The sequence below is a fragment of the Petaurus breviceps genome, unplaced genomic scaffold (assembly GCF_028583685.1).
Source record: "Petaurus breviceps papuanus isolate PSGF00001 unplaced genomic scaffold, PetGlider_PUasm1.0 176, whole genome shotgun sequence".
NCBI lineage: Eukaryota > Metazoa > Chordata > Mammalia > Diprotodontia > Petauridae > Petaurus > Petaurus breviceps.
Window position 1 is genome coordinate 3994609 of NW_027185771.1, and position 15785 is coordinate 4010393.

The 15785-nt window shown below is 42.7% G+C and overlaps 1 protein-coding gene across 1 annotated transcript in view; it reads right to left on the reverse strand.

The window, feature by feature from the left end:
- Positions 1–15785, reverse strand: part of SPIRE2 (spire type actin nucleation factor 2) — a 55863-nt gene that overhangs the window by 1005 nt on the left and 39073 nt on the right. The window contains exons 8-15 of the mRNA XM_069085510.1: positions 10302–10474; positions 8260–8476; positions 6981–7108; positions 4049–4183; positions 3864–3931; positions 2761–2788; positions 1932–2047; positions 1–1531 (exon numbers count right to left, since the gene is read on the reverse strand). The exon at positions 1–1531 is cut by the window's left edge and continues 1005 nt beyond it. Coding sequence (XP_068941611.1) covers positions 1309–1531; positions 1932–2047; positions 2761–2788; positions 3864–3931; positions 4049–4183; positions 6981–7108; positions 8260–8476; positions 10302–10474 — 1088 coding nt within the window. The 3' untranslated portion in view covers positions 1–1308. The remainder of the gene's footprint in view (positions 1532–1931; positions 2048–2760; positions 2789–3863; positions 3932–4048; positions 4184–6980; positions 7109–8259; positions 8477–10301; positions 10475–15785) is intronic.

A 15785-nucleotide genomic window follows, 5' to 3' on the forward strand; every position in this document is an offset into this window, starting at 1 on the left:
AATTTCAGCACTGTGGGTGATTGGACGTCCCAACTTCCCAGGCTCTTTTCATTTTGGCTGCCCTGCCATCCTTCCCTACTATAGGCAGAACAGACAAAGGGAAGTTGATCAGGGAGAGAGCCTTCTTAAAGAAGTTCTGGAAAACTCCTGAGCCTCCTGAGAAGGAGAGATGTTTATGAAAGTGGATGAGGGAAGGCACAAGAAGGGTAGGTTAGAACCAACTAGTAACCATTCTTCCCTCTGCCCCTAAGCCCTTGTGTACACCTCAGTGTACCTCCCAACCTCCACTCACACCCCCAAAGACAGCCCTGAAAAAGTCAAGACCCGCTAGACTACTGGGACCAGGGACTGCTCATTTAGATTCACATAGGAAGGAATCTCAACAGAGCTAAGCATTCCTAGTGGAACTCATCCATCACTGCACTAATGTCCTTTACCCTTTAAAGTCTAAGTCTAAGCCAGAATAAGTAGAGGCAGACAGGCTTAATCCACCCCAGGACAGAAGGAAATGGAAGTTTCATTGCCCAGGACTTTCATCTAGGGAACAGAAACCGTTTCCTCCCCTCCTTGACCTCACACCTATAGTGAGAATAAGGAAATTGAGGAAACAGCAAAGAGTCAAATCTTTGCCAAAAGCCATCTAGTGACTACAAGGGTTGCTGTAGAGTAGCTAGAAATCTCCCCTCCAATTTTTCTCCTCTTATCCCTGACTTATCCTCCCCCTCCTAATCTGGACTCGAGAAAATTCATTTTTCCTTCTACCCTATCTTTGCAGACTTTTCTGCCCACTTCAATAGGGAGGGCCATGTCCTTTCTCATGGGCCTTCAGAAGAGTCCCAGAGTCAGCCTCCACCACAGAAATGCCTGGGAACCCCAAGTGCCTCTGGGTGAGCCCTGACCCCAAAAGAGGATCTCATCTTTTAGGTCCCAGTAAACAATGTATATAAATATATAGACTGAATATATTATATAAATGTATCTATATATGTATATATGTACATGCACAACTCAGAGGGCAATTCATTTACCCAAGAGGTGGTTCTAAGTGGAGGAGCTGTGCTGAGTGGGGAAGGCTATGGGCATGGTTTATGACTGGACTCCATTCTAATTTGACCCAAGAGATAGACTTGGGACTCAGAAAGTACCACCCAAAGCTTGATGACTAGAGCAAGGCAATGTTGGAGAGACAGGCCTCTCTCATCATCATGCCCAAAGGGAGTGCTTGAGGAACTCAGGGCTGTTAGTCACCAGGATGGAGAGTCTGAATAAGGTGGGGCTGTGGGGGGTGAGAGGGAACACAGAAGATCATCACTTGTCCCAGGCAGTCCTGGTGTTAGGGATGTAGAGGGACTGAGTCTGGCGGGCCCTCCGGGGCGTGGTGTTGAGGACATCCACACTCTTCCGGCTGGAACAGACCACATCCACTACAAAGCTAGTACAGTCACTGCAGACGTCCTTCAGGATGCAGCCATGGGCATAGATGTGAGGGAATTCTTCTTCCACGCTGCGCCATTTTGTCCCCTGCAGGGACCTGTGAGTAAAAGAGTAGAAGGGTAGGGAAGGTTTGAGTGGGTTTTTTGAAGGGGAGAGGAGGTCAGTTTAGGAGAGTTAGAACAGTGTGAAACAAGAGATATTTCCTCCAATCTAGAAAGTTCAACCAAGCAGTGTTTCCTCCACACTAGGAACTCAGTGGTGCTTGGCTGATTTCCTACTAACACCAGTGACATTTAACTATTGATGTTCCCCACTAATATCCCAAATGATCTGTATTCTGAAATAACTGCCTTGAGATTTTCTCTAGGTCCAATGTGACAGACTGAGATCCTACAATATTCTTTTCATGTACCCTCCCCCCCCACCCCCCCCACCCCCCAAGTTAATTCCTGGATCTCCATGCTAAGGACACCATGAAAAAAAACCAAACAACTCACTGAAAGACATCTCTCCTCCGCGTCAGCATGGCTTTGGCAGTCACAGCCTTTTGAGGGCTCTCAAAGCCCAAAGTGTAAACGGGAATGTGTGCAAACTTTTTAGAAGGCATCTTTATCTGCAACATAAATACAAGGGAGAGTAAGGTTGGGGGAGCTTTCAGACCTTGGGTAACATCACTGACATGAAGAAAGGCTAGCAGAGCATTCTCCTTCCCAAGACTCCACAATGGCTCTGGCTTCTATTGTCTCTAGGGTAAAATAAAGACCCCTCAATTTGGCATTTTAAACCCCTTCTCACTTGGACTCTAATGTCCATTTCCAGAATGATTACATATTGCTTTATAAGCTAGCCAAACTTACCTACCTGAATTTCACTGTACATAACAATCTACATCCCACTTGCATTCTTTAGCACTGGCCAGCCCCCAGGCCTGCAATCTACCCCCTTTTCACTTCCATTTCCTCTTCCAACCCTTAGCTTGTTTTATCTCCTTCAAGAGACCTTGCCTAATTCCTCCAGTTGCTAGCACTTTACCCCCTAAAAATGACTGATACAATCTTTACATGTTATTCTTACTTGTCTATGTACATACCTAGCTGACAGTTACCTGTATGACAATGTAAAGTTTCACATCTGTAGCACCAACCCACACATGGTTTATTCTGCTGGAAACTGTCCCCTCTGGGGGAAGATCATTTAGTAAGAAAGACCGCGGCACATCGCTCTGCCTTCCCCAACATCTAACCCCTCGGACCAAGTAGATGGGTCATGCCCACCATGACCGAAACCCTCTGGGAGCCCTGATCAGGATTCAGGTACGTCACTCACCTTTATGCTACAGGAGGAGCAGACAGCTCTGAAACAGAAAGAAGGGAAGGGTGTTTTTTGAGAAGAACAGGAGTCAATGAAACCCCTTCTTCCCCAATTCCCTTGCATCTTCTCATCACCTTCCACCCACTCCTGTTCTCCACCTGGTCTCTACTCCATGGTATTCTTTTATTTCCACTACACTTTGTACAGGGTTCTGTTCTCTCTACTTGTTCCCACTCCAAAATACCTTTTAGTCCTTCTTGATAGTCCTTAGACTACTTCCTCAGATGCTTTCCCTTTAACCTTTGTATCTCCCCCTAATTACTAAGGCTTCTTACTTTGGAAGGGTTCTCTGACCCTAAGAAATCTAGGTTTTAAACTTGCAGCTCAGCTGAAGATAATTTCCTAGATGGTAGAAACCAGGATTTAGTAGGCCCTGAAGTCCAAGCTTATCAAAAGCCAAAAGATCATGAATTTAATGCTGGAAAGAGATGCAGTTCGAGGACCCAGAAAGAAAAGTCACTTGCCAGTGGTTTCCAAGGTACTAACAGCAGAACTGGGGCTTGAAGCCAGACCACTAGTAGACTCCAAATACAGAGATCTTTCCACCACATTTTGCGGCTTCCTCAGTTTTTGTGTCCCTTTCTCTGAGTGTTTGTCTCTCTGCTTCTGCATCTCTTTTCAGACAAGAAAATGAAGTGACTTTTGTAAGATCTTAAGGAAGCAGGGATTTCATATTCCCAGACAAGGGCAGTCTCAAAGGCCCTATCCAGATCCAGGTCTTGGAAACAGGAATGATCACTTAATTTGAAGTCAGAAATCCTGGGCTGAAATCCAGCTTATTACCTGGATGACACTGTCAAGTCTTTTAGGCCTCTGGGTCCCAGTCTCTTCATGTATAAAATTCAGAGGTTGGAATAGATAATAATGTTAATAACAACATTTACATACCACTTTAAGGTTTGCAAAACTCTCAGCAACTACTATGCTGCATAGTAGAAGTAGGTAGATGACCTCTCTGGTCCCTTTCCAACTCTAAAATCTATGGTCTTTTATCTCCCCACTCCCCAACACACGCACCTTTCCCAAGTGTCAAGGCTAATCAATGGTCAAAGGCTCACCTTTTACAAAAGAGACAGGTAGATGGCCAGGAGAACAGAGGGAACTTGGTTCTACAGCAGCAACAGATCTGTAAGTCAAGGGGGAAAAAAAGCAAAGCTTAAATTAAGCCTGAGCTCCAGACTGCTTTGAGGTCTGCTCAGCAATATCAGGGATATTGAAGCCTTGAGGGTCAGGACCACCTTACCTTCCCTTTCTTCAGGCTGTTATACAGTTCTTTATTCTGCAAGAACTTTTCCATCTCAGCCTTTACCAGCACCCGGCGCACATTGATCACCTCCTCCACAGTCAATGCTAGGCTCTCCACTGGATGGCTGAATTCCTATGGGTAGGAAGAGAATGGTGGGTTCAATGCCATTGGCATGAAAGTACAAGTTTTAAATCTTCCAGGAGGACTAAACAAGGTCTCTCTTCTCTGTTGAATCTATTTTGGACAGTGATGCTAGACTTCCTTCCAAATACCACTTTATTGTGTCATTCCCCTGCTTATAGCCTATTACTAGAAAACTTAAGTTTCCCTCCCTGTTTTTACTCTAGCAGCCAGCCCAAATACCTGGGAATTAAATGAATTTTTCAGTTGTAAGAAAAAAAAAGGAAACAAGGTTGGGAGGTCATGAGGAGTTAAGGGTGAGATTCAGTTAGGCTCACAGAAGATGAAAGACATTGAAAGAAGATCTGAAAAGGCTCAGTTGCCGGGGAGGGGGGGCAGTTTTGAGCATAGCTGACCTTAGTAGTGCCTGGGGAGTATAGAGAATAGGTGGAATCCCTAATAGCCATCAGTAGACCTTACCACCTCATCTTCCCCGCTTCCTTCTCCTCACTTGCTTATTCCAGGAGAGCAAAGAAACTTGTTCTTAGAAATCCCGGTAACATTCTCAAATAAAGTGGGCTAAGAAACAAGGAATCACTAGGTGGGGCCCCAGAGCTACACCCACCAAGTGGCGAGGTCTGCGCCTATAGGATTCTGCTCTGCCACTGATTAGCAGTATATAGAAAAATACCTTCATGCAGAAATGGAACAAAATGTACTCTGGGAGGCTAGAATAAGATTTCACCCCAAATAGTAGATGTCATAGTGAACAGGCACTCAAGACTTGTTGATCCTTGATATATTGAATCATATCCCAGACTGTTCATCTCAATATTCAAAGCTCTCTGTACCCATCCTTATTTGCTCCCATGCTTCAGTACACACACTTTGTTCCAGACAAGTCAGTCTTCTGGTCGTTCCCACTGCCCACTCTGTTTCCCCTACCATAAATATCCTCCTCTTTCTTTTATGCCTCTCCAAAGCTTATAAATCTTTTACAGCCCATCTCAGATCCTTTCTGCTTCATGAGGCCTCCTTTAATACTAGCCAACACCAATTGACACTTCTCATTATTATCAATGAAAATTTGCTGCCAACTATGCATCTTACCTCCCGTAGGTTATGATCCATCTCCGTGCTAATGATTCCCAGATGTACAGACCCAGCTGAGCCCCAAGTCACCAAATGTCTAGTATATACTTTGATCTGAATGTCCTGAAGGCAGGCATCCCAAACTCAACATGTCCAAGACTGAATTCCTCTTTCAAACCTCCTTATTTCAATCCAGGGCATTACATGTCAGTTACCCAGAATCGAAATATCACTATCTCCTGGGCCTCATCCTTCCTCACTCCACGAGTCTTACGACACAGTGGCAGGGCTTGGACCTCAACTTGTCTAACTCCTAGCTCACTGGTTTTTCCTCCTATTATAGATTACTTAGTGAGGCAGTTTACTGCAAGTTGTGAGAGATAATTCATTTGAACCCCTACTCTATTCCAATCAGTATTAATCAATTTGATATGATTCTATGTGGGTAGTGGTTATAAATTCTATATGCCCCAAAGCTGTGAACTGCAGATTATAAGACCACTTGCTTCATCATAGGAACTAGAGGCCCTCCATTCTTGTTTTTTCTTGTTGTGGTAACCAAGCCCATCATTGTGGAGGTGACTCAATGACATGGAAAATCCAACTTATTTTTGTACCTCCAGATTCTTTCTTGTCCAACATGAGCAAGTGACTATCTTATGACCACTTAGTCAGTAGAGAAACTCCATGCTTCACCCAGTCTGAATATACCTGCTACTGTGTCATTATGGGCCTTCAAGAGCAAGGTCTATCAACCAATGAGATTCTGTATTTTACCTTGCCTCTTTTGTCTATTTGGGTATCAATCTCTATAAATACAAGGTCCTAGAAGAAAGGGGCATCTCAGATTGTGAGGAAAATCTGAGGTCCACGTCATTAAAGGGGACCATGGGCCCTTTAATAAAGTGCTGTGGGCTCAGAGCTCTGCCTCAATCTCTTTTATTGTAGGTTGGACAATTTTAATCCCCACAAAGTAACACATTTGAAACATAGCTAACAAGTGTCCACCTGGATAGAAGGTCCACAAGGAAAAGTCAGAAGGTGAACAGGAGGAGCAGGGATTAGAACAAAATTCAGGTACCACAAAACCCAACCCAGTACAGCACTAATATGCCCTATCCTGACCTCACCAGTTCCAGTCTGGACATTGGCTATCTAAACATGCCTAACATTCTTTCAATCAGCAGTAGCAAATCTTTCCAGCAGGTGGCAGTAAATGGTCTACCCATAGGGTAAGGTTGGCTGTGTAGTGCAGGTGGCTGATGAGCAATACCTTCTATGTTAATATGCTTTCCTGGGCATTCATACTGCAAGGACTGAGATACACCGACCCAGACCATACCCCAACAGTTCTCCACTGCTGGCAAGTTTGAAGACCGCATTAATGGATTGTACTCAAAAGATAAAAACAAAGTACTTAGATGATTATATTATTAACAACAACAATCAATTAAAAACTAGCATTTACAGTATAATAGCACTTTAAGGTTTGTAAAGTATTTTACAAATATTATCTCTCACTTAATCCTTATAACAACCCTGGGAAGCAAGTGCTATTATCATCTCTGTTTTCAGATGAGGAAAAGGCAACCGGACTAAATGGCCCCAAGCTCAGAATTTTGAGTGACTTGGCTGCCTCCAAGCTACAAGTAGAGAGAGACCTTTGTCCTTGGCCATGTAATGGCAGTGGGCCATCAGAATGGTATCCACTACTCACCAGCCACAGGTGTTTAGAGTGACTGTCCAATGCTGAACTCCCCTCTGGTCTTTCCTCTCCTGAGCCAAGAGAGCTGTGGGCAGGGGAACTGGATTCCTTAAGGGCCTTGTAGTTAAGGGCAAATGAGCCTAGAAGAAAAAGGTAGATCTGGTAGTCAGCACAAACAGGAAGAACCATCCCCAGTTCCTGCCTTGGGTAAATGGTTAACAGGTCAGAACTTCTCCTTCCTTAGGCTAGGGTAGGACTCCAGGTGTTCCAGGTTGTCTCTCCCAATCAATCAACAAACATTAAGGGCCTGCTATGGGCTAGACACTGTGCTAATGCTAAGCTCTGGGGATAAAAAAAAAGAGGTAAAAGATGGTCCTTGCCTTCAGGGAGCTTATAATCTAATGGAGGAAACAACACGCTAACAAATATATATAAAAGCAAGCGATATATAGGATAAATAGGAAATAATTAATAGAAGGAAGACCCTGGAATTAAGAAGGGTTGGGGAAGACTTCAGTGTCCTGGAGTCTCTTTCTAAGCCCTGTACCCACCCCCACCCACAATTAAATTTGTCTTTAATAGTTGATTAAGGTGTATTTCATGCTGCTTTGTCCCAGGTGTAAGAACTGCCTCTTCCAACTCTACCACTGAGCTGGACAAAGTCAATCAGTGACAAGCTAGAGAAATAAGCTTTTCGTCCAGGCTGTGGAATGAAATCTTTGGGGCTCTGAGAATAAGCTAGTATGCTGGGCAGGATATATACACATGGATAGAATTCTGGCTTCTCAGCTTCTTTAGACTATGACCCTCTCAGGAAGAGATTGAAAACATTGGAGCCCCTGGTGGAATGTTACTTGTGCCCAACATTCCTGACTGAAGGAGATGCTGCATTTCAGTTAAAGGTTGGTGAAAAAAAAAAAAGGTGATTTTTTTCCCCCTTCTATTCAGGTTCACAATCTGTTCATGTACCTTGCTCTAGAGGGAAGGAAATCGCTCTTCTTATTTCTCTAGTTTTTGAAGGTTTACAAAAGGTCTTCCTTACAATAGCCTTATGAGGTTGGGAGTAGAAGTATTGTTTTCCCCATTTAACAGATGAGGAAACTGAGGTGAATTAGTTTGTTCCTGACCATACTAAGTCTCAGACTGGGATTCAGTCCCAGTTCTCTTGAAGTCGAATCCAGGGTTCTTTCCACCACACTCTGCTGTCTCTTACCAAGGTTCAAGGGAGCCTGGGCAGGGCCACTCCCATGGCTTGGAGGAGACAGGTGAGAACAGGAGAGGGAGGGTTTACCATGGTCTGTGGTGTCTGTCCTCCATGTGTGCATGCTGCCTGAGCGGGGTCGGGATTCCAGCTCCTGCTCTCCCAGGTGGCCAGTGTCCGACTGGAGGCCCATGGCCATTTCACTCTGGAGCTGGGCCAGGTCATGCTCAGAGAAGGAGCGGTCCCGCTTAAGGGGCAGCAGAGAGCTGCCAGGTCTCTTCATCTCCCCACTTGGAGATTCTTCCTCCTGTGGGGACACACCAGGACTTACTGATCACCTTATGGACACTAGCTGTACCTCTAGTTTTACAAGGAATTACTTGGGCAGACATTACCATCCAAAGGGAATACCTTGCTTAATAACCTGGGCCTTCTCTTTGTTCTCAGAGCAGGTTAAGATTTCTTGGATTCCAAGAGAAGATAGAAAAACCTACTGTCTGACTGGTCTCATTGTAGGCTTGAGTCCTCATAACATGACAGCCTCGAGCTTAGGGCCACATTACTGCAAGGGCTGAGCCTCAAAACCTTGAAATACAGAGGCCTTAGCAAACAAACCTTCCCTGCTACCTGAGGGTTTAGGGCAGGGGTGGGGAAGCAGCAGCCTCGAGGCCACATGTGGCCTTGAGGGTGCTGCTTCTGCACCCCTGGTTTAGGGACTCCTCAAGGAAAAGCCTTGAATCAAACTAACTTAGACTTATCAGACTGTAAGTGCATTCCAAACAAGGGCTAAATAAGGGCTGTTCACTTTTATATCCCCTATGGTACCTCACACAGGGCCTTGCACATAGAAAGTGACTGATTTTTTTAAAGTTGAATTCAAAAAAGAACCCTATAGTCAGCAAATCAGCTATAATAATGATGATAGTAATAGCTAGCATTTATTAAGCATTGAGTATGTGCCAGATTCTGTGCTAAGCACTTTTCAGAGATTATCTCATTGTTCCTGACAACAACTATGGGAACTAGGTGCTATTATTATCCCCATTTTACAATTGTAGAAAATGAACTAAAGAGCAATTTAAGTGACTTGCCCAAGGTGACACAGCTAGTAAATTTTCTGAGGTCAGATTTGAGTTTAGGTCTTCCTGACTCCAAGCCCAGTGCTCTGTCCATTGTGCCACCTAGCTGCCTATAACCAAACTCACCCTGTAAAATAGTCAGTCAGTGTTATACCCATTTTACAGATGAGAAATCTAAGGTTTAGGGAAGTCAAGTGACTTGCTTAAAAAAAAAATCACAATGCCAGTAAGTGGCAGAATGAGAATTATAGTTTAGGTCTTTTGACAATAAACCAAGTGATCTTTTCATTTATGATTGATTTCATCAAGTTAAAAGGCCTGACACAGAGCAGGAAGGGATCTATTCTGAGTAGGTGGGGGGTTGTTTCCTTAATAGAGGTCTCTTAGGATGGATGAAGGGGCTCCTAGTTTGTAGAGTCCCTGCCCACTCACTTTCCCTGGGGGCACAAGGTCTTGAAACCAGAAACAGAAGATGTTTCCCAGGATTAGGAAAGAGGGCTGTTAGAGGCTCACAGGAGTTAAGCAAGTGTTAGGAGGGGATTTAAAGATTATTATATAATCCAACTCCCTAGGTTGACAGATGAGAAAATAGATCTAGAGAGACTAGGTCACACAGGCTATAAAAAGTCAGAGGTGGGACTCTCATGCCTTCCATCTCCATATTCCAGGCTCTTTCTCCTTTACACCCCATTTGGTCTTTGCCTAAATACAAAGGTGATGTGGATGTGTTAATATAGCACATTAAGCACTGTATGACAACCTTAGGAGGTAGGTGTTATTATTAGCCCCATTTTACAGATGAGGAAACTGAAGACTGAGGTCAAGTGACTTGTCCAAGGTCACACAGTTAATGAATGATCTGAAGCCAGATTTGAATCTGGGTCTTCCTGACTCCAAGGCTCTATCCACTGTGCCACCCAAAGAGACCCCAGCTCATAGTCAGCCCTGTTCCCTACCCTCACTGAAAGATTCTTACACCCCAACTTCATTCCAGAAAACTGCCTCCCAGCTCTTTCTCTGATCTCTCTTCAGTATAACTCCATTAGTTGTCACCTCAGAAATGTTCATCTCTTCCATCTCTGCCAAGGTGGGGGCTTTCAGCAGAACCCGTGGCCGCGGTGGGCGCTGAAAGGTGCTCCCAGCACCTGAGAGGGACAGGTTTATGCAGGAAGTAGACTTCACATCGCTGGAGCAGGCATTGAGAATGCAGGGCAGGGAGCCAAAACCTTAAAGGACAAAGACAAGAAGGGGGCGAGGATAAGTAAAAGCAAAGGGGATAACATGAACTACTCCCAATAGACTTATTGGACATGTTGACACTCAGAAGGCTGAGCATAGAGGGCTTCAATGAACCTCATAAATAAAGAAATTCCTGAGTTAGCCTCTGAGTTGTGCCCACACTTAATCCCTGCCCCTGGTGAAGGAGACCAAGACTGATGGATCTCTTGAGCTGAGGAGTTCTGAGCAACAGTAGGTCTAAAGCCTATGAGGTCTCACACTGTCCAGCAATATGGTGAGCCCAGAGAATGAAGCTGGAACATCGGACTATCTCAAGAGGAGTGAACTGGACCCTCAGGAGGGGAGAATAGGTAGAAAATAGTACAAAATTCTGGTGTCCATCAACAGTGTGACCAGACCAGATAGGGGGGATCCAGAAGAAGAAGAAGAAGAAGAAGAAGAAGAAGAAGAAGAAGAAGAAGCTCAGAGTCCAGATGCAGGAAACAGCCTTAACTATCATAAGACTCCCATTTAAGAGCAGACTACAGCAGAGGGTCTTTTGATTATGATCAATAAACATTTATTACCAGATACTATGCTAAGTTCTAAGGACACAGAGCCAAACATGAACAGTTCACATTCCACTGGAGAAAAGGAAGAAATAAGGACAGAAATAAATGCAAAATAGATCAAATTATGTTTTGGGGGATGAGAAGAATCAGAAAAGATATGAGTAGGAAGTGATACCAAAGTCAGACCCTGAAGGATGCTAGGGATTTTGCAGTTAACATAAGGAGGGAGAGCTTTCTAGGCATGGAGGGCAGCTGATGCAAAATCATGGAAGTAGGAAATAGAAAACATTCCCTAATTAAGAATCCAGTGTACCATAGGTTAACTCTGGTTGCCTGCTAGTCCTTTTGTGTATATGGCTATGTACATTTATGTCTATTATTATATTCATATATTATATAACATATAATATTCAAAATACATAAATAATTTATATATAATATGTCATATTTATGCACATTTTTTCTATTTAGGAACATACTGTATCTCTCAGGTTCTCCTCCTCCATTTATATTTCAAACTCTTTGAGGTCATGTTTTGTACCTGTCTGTTGACCATTTCTTCTCATTTATACCACACTTTGTGATATAAATGTCAATATATTGAAATACTTGGCTGTATAAATTGGACAGGACCATTCCAGAAGCACTTGACATCCATTATGTCATTTGACAAGAGGTTCAGTAACTTGTTAAGGTCACATAGAGACCAAGAATTTGGCATTAATTCCAACTAAACCATTGACTTCTCATTTAGTACAGAATTTTTAAAACTGTGTCCTATGGAGGCTGAAAAATATGGAGACTGTATTTGAACTTCTCTTAGGATTATCAATTCAGAACTGTGAGGAGCATTAGAGGTCATCCAGTCTGATCTTATCATTTCCAGATAAGGAAACTGAGATCTACAGAGATGAAGTGACCTATCCCCAAGGTCTTACAGGTTAAATCCAGGATTTGAACCAGGTCAAAATCCAGAACTCTTAAGCACTGCACCATGGTCCCAAGTCTTAATTTCTATTCTAGTTATTTGGGTGTGCGGCATCACCTTTACAAGACGATAATCTCTATGAGAAGAGTGACAAGCATTTTATGATTCAAGGGTATGCCAGTAAATGTTTAACAACCAGCTCTTTGAAATGTATGATAAACTTTTTAAATTTAATGTGCCTCGTTAACATTTTCTCACTTTCTGAAGTCTAGACAAACAAAACAATAAATCAAGACATGACTTGTAGTCATTTTACCAATTTTCAAATGTTCACACTGAAAACTTAATAGGTCCTTGCTCTGGCACACCTGTGGTTTTATTCAAACTTTTCATCTCCCAAAGTTCATCAGGGCTCCGCAGCCCATAGTTGCTCAATAAATATTTTTAAAATTGAATTTAGAAGTGGAACTGGGCTTACATGTTTCTTAAGATTAAGCTGGAAAGTCAGAAAGACTAAGATTTGTCTAAGATCACATGTCTACTAAATAGAAGAGCTAGAATTCAAACCATTTCCTTCTTCAGCTCATTTTAAGATAAGGAAACTGAGGCAAACAGGATCCTCTGGTTCCAAATTCAGTGCTTTTTGTAATTATACCATTACTAATTTTTTAAGAAATAAACTATCCTAGTATATGTTCAAATTGTGAAATTTGGGGGGTAAAATTCAGAGGATTATATATTTTGTTACTAAAAACAAGAATATTTTTGCCATATGTCTTAACAAAATTTAACCATGTGTTCAGTAACTGAAATAGCTTTACACACACACACACACACACACACACACACACACAAAACACACCCCATTCCGTTTTCTGCTTCCCACTCACTTTTCACCTCCTTGCAATCTGACTTCTATCCCTACCTCTCAACTTAAAACTCCTCTTTCAGGAGATACCAATGACCTTGCTATTGCCTTTTCTTATCCTTCTTAAGCTCTCTGTAGCATTTGACTTTATTAATCAACCTCACTCTAGAGATTGTCACCACCAAGAAGCAATTAAGTGGCATATTGAACCACTAGAATAATAGAAAAAGCATTAAACTGAGGGGTTTCAATTTTTTAAGTCATGGAAACTTTTATGTTTAAAACAAGTTATGTAACACATTCATCCTTTTTCAAGGGCCTTTTACATGCCCTTAATTCTCTAAAGACAAAATGACAATCACCACCTCTTACATTTGACTGGAGGGAAATAACATGTATGGATCTAAGTAGATACCATGTAAATACAGGGAAAATTGATGAGCCCTGATGATTGGGGGAATGAGGAAAGGTCTTTTAGAAGCAGATGGCATCTGAGCTGAGCCTTAAAGTTCAGGGCTCAGTATCTTTGCCAAGAAAACCCCAAATGAAGTTGTGGAAGGGTGGGATGTGACTGAAAGACAACAACCTTGAAGATTTCCTAGTTCAACACCCTTATTGTGTAGAGAGAGGTGAAGAACTTGTCCAAGGTCACACAGGTAGCAGGAATGACGACACGCAATTCAAGGTGGACAAAGTTCTTTCTTTGCAACAATCCTGTGACATGGGTAGCATAAATATTATTTATTAGCATTTTAAAGATGGGATAACTGAGGTTCAGACAGGTAAAATGACTTGCCCAACTAAAACAAGTAACAAGTGGACAGGTCAAGTTTTGAACCCAGGTCTCCCTGCTCAACCCAGTTTGCATCAGTTTCCTTACCTGTAAAATGAGCTGGAGAAGGAAATGGCAAACTACTTAAGTAGTTTTTTTTTGCCATGAAAACTCAAAATGGATTCATGAATTGTCAGACTGAAAAGACTGAACAAAAGTACCCACTATGTGCCCAGGGTCACACAGATAGTGTCTGAGGCCAGATTTGAATTCAGGAAGATGAGGCTTCCTGACTCCAGGCCCTGCACTCTTACCTGTTACTGTGCCACCTAACTACCCTTATATAATTATCAGAAGCTCCCTATATAGATATAAACAGGAGTTGTAACTATGGTGCCACCTAGTACTTAATGTTTATTGACCAGTCTTTCTTAGTCTCTTTTGCTGAATCATCATTTACATCCCCACCTGCTGTATGTGGGCACTGTCCAGGACTCTCCTGAGCTGTCTTCTCTTTCTCTGTTATCTCTTGACCATTTCCACAGCTCCCATGCTGTTTCACTAGCACCTCTAGGCAAGTAATTCCCCAAAGTTTCAATTGCCTCCTAGACATTTCCCCTGGATATACCACTGGTATCAAACTCAACATAGCCAAAAAGGGATTCATTATCTTTTCCCATTAACCCACCCCTCTTCCTAAAGTGCCTATTTTGGTTAAAACTCTTCCAGTCAACCAGGCTTGCAACATAGGAGCCTACATTAACTCTTCACTTTAACTTTTCTCATATATCAGCTATGGTTTTTTCATCAAGAATGCTTGAAAATCCTCTATTTCATTGAATAACCATATTTTTCCTTGTAGCATTATACTCAGTTTTGCTGGATAGGTCATTCTTGGTTTTAATCCTAGCTCCTTTGACCTCTGGAATATCATATTCCAAGCCCTTCAATCCCTTGATGTAGAAGCTGCTAATTTTTCTCATATATCTAAGCCGCAGCCAAGGCCTGTCAGTTCTACCTCCCTGAAGCATCTTGCCCTTCATTCAGGTTCTTATCCCCTCTCCCCTGGGGCTATAGCAATAGCCTCTTAAATGGCCTGGCTACCCCAGCCTCTCCTCTCTCTAATCCACCCTCCACACAGCGGCTAAACCATTCTTCCAGTTTGATCACATCTCCCCTGCTCAAGAAGCTTCCAGTGTTTCTCAATTGCCTTTAGAATAAGACATAAAGACCTTCACAGTCTGCATCTATCTTTTGTCTCCAGGCTGATTATGTTACTTACTCCTCCTCAAATATTCTACATTCTAGCCAAAGTATCCTTATCATTCCCATCTCTCCCCACCCCCATGCCTTTGTATAAAGAATGAATTTTAAAAGGCATTTCATAAGTAATCACTATGTGTAAGGCGCAATGCTGAGTCCTGGGTGTACAAACAGAAAAAGGGAACAGCCCCAGCTCTCAAGCTCACATTCTAATAGAGGATACAACACATAGAAGGGTGCAGCCTCAGGTCCTTATGGTATGGAGGCAAGACAGATGACGGTCCTTTTTGTGTATGACTACATTGAAACTACATCCACTTTTGTTGCTGAATCTTTTAATAAGTTCCAAGGACTTGGGGGCTTCTAGGCGGTCCCCCACACCCACAAAGCTCTCCTTTCTCACTTCTATCTCTTGGAGCCCTGAGCTCCCTTCAAGGCTCAGTTAACATGCCATCTACTCCTAAAGGCCTTTCCTCATTCCCCTAATCATCAGGGCTTGCCTATATCTACTCACTATTTTTTTTTTACTTATTTCTCTCCAGTCGAATATAAGAGACAGAGATTGTCTCATTTTTGTCTTTATAGATGCTTGGCACACGGGAGGCCCTTAATAAATGGAGGAATGAATTATATATTTTTTTAAAACATAAAAGTTACTATGACTTTAAAAAAATTGAACCCTCACCCCCAAGTTTAATACTCTTTCCACTCTGCTAGTGGGGTTCAATATACCACTTGATGGTTTCTTTTTTTATTTTTGCTTTTTGGAGGGCAATTGGGGTTAAATGACTTGTCCAAGGTCACACGGCTAGTGTTTGTGTTAAATGTCTCAGGCCGAATTTGAACTCAGGTCCTTCTGACTCCAGGGCTGGTGCTCTATGACTTGATGGTTTCTGGAGGATGATAATCTCTGGGA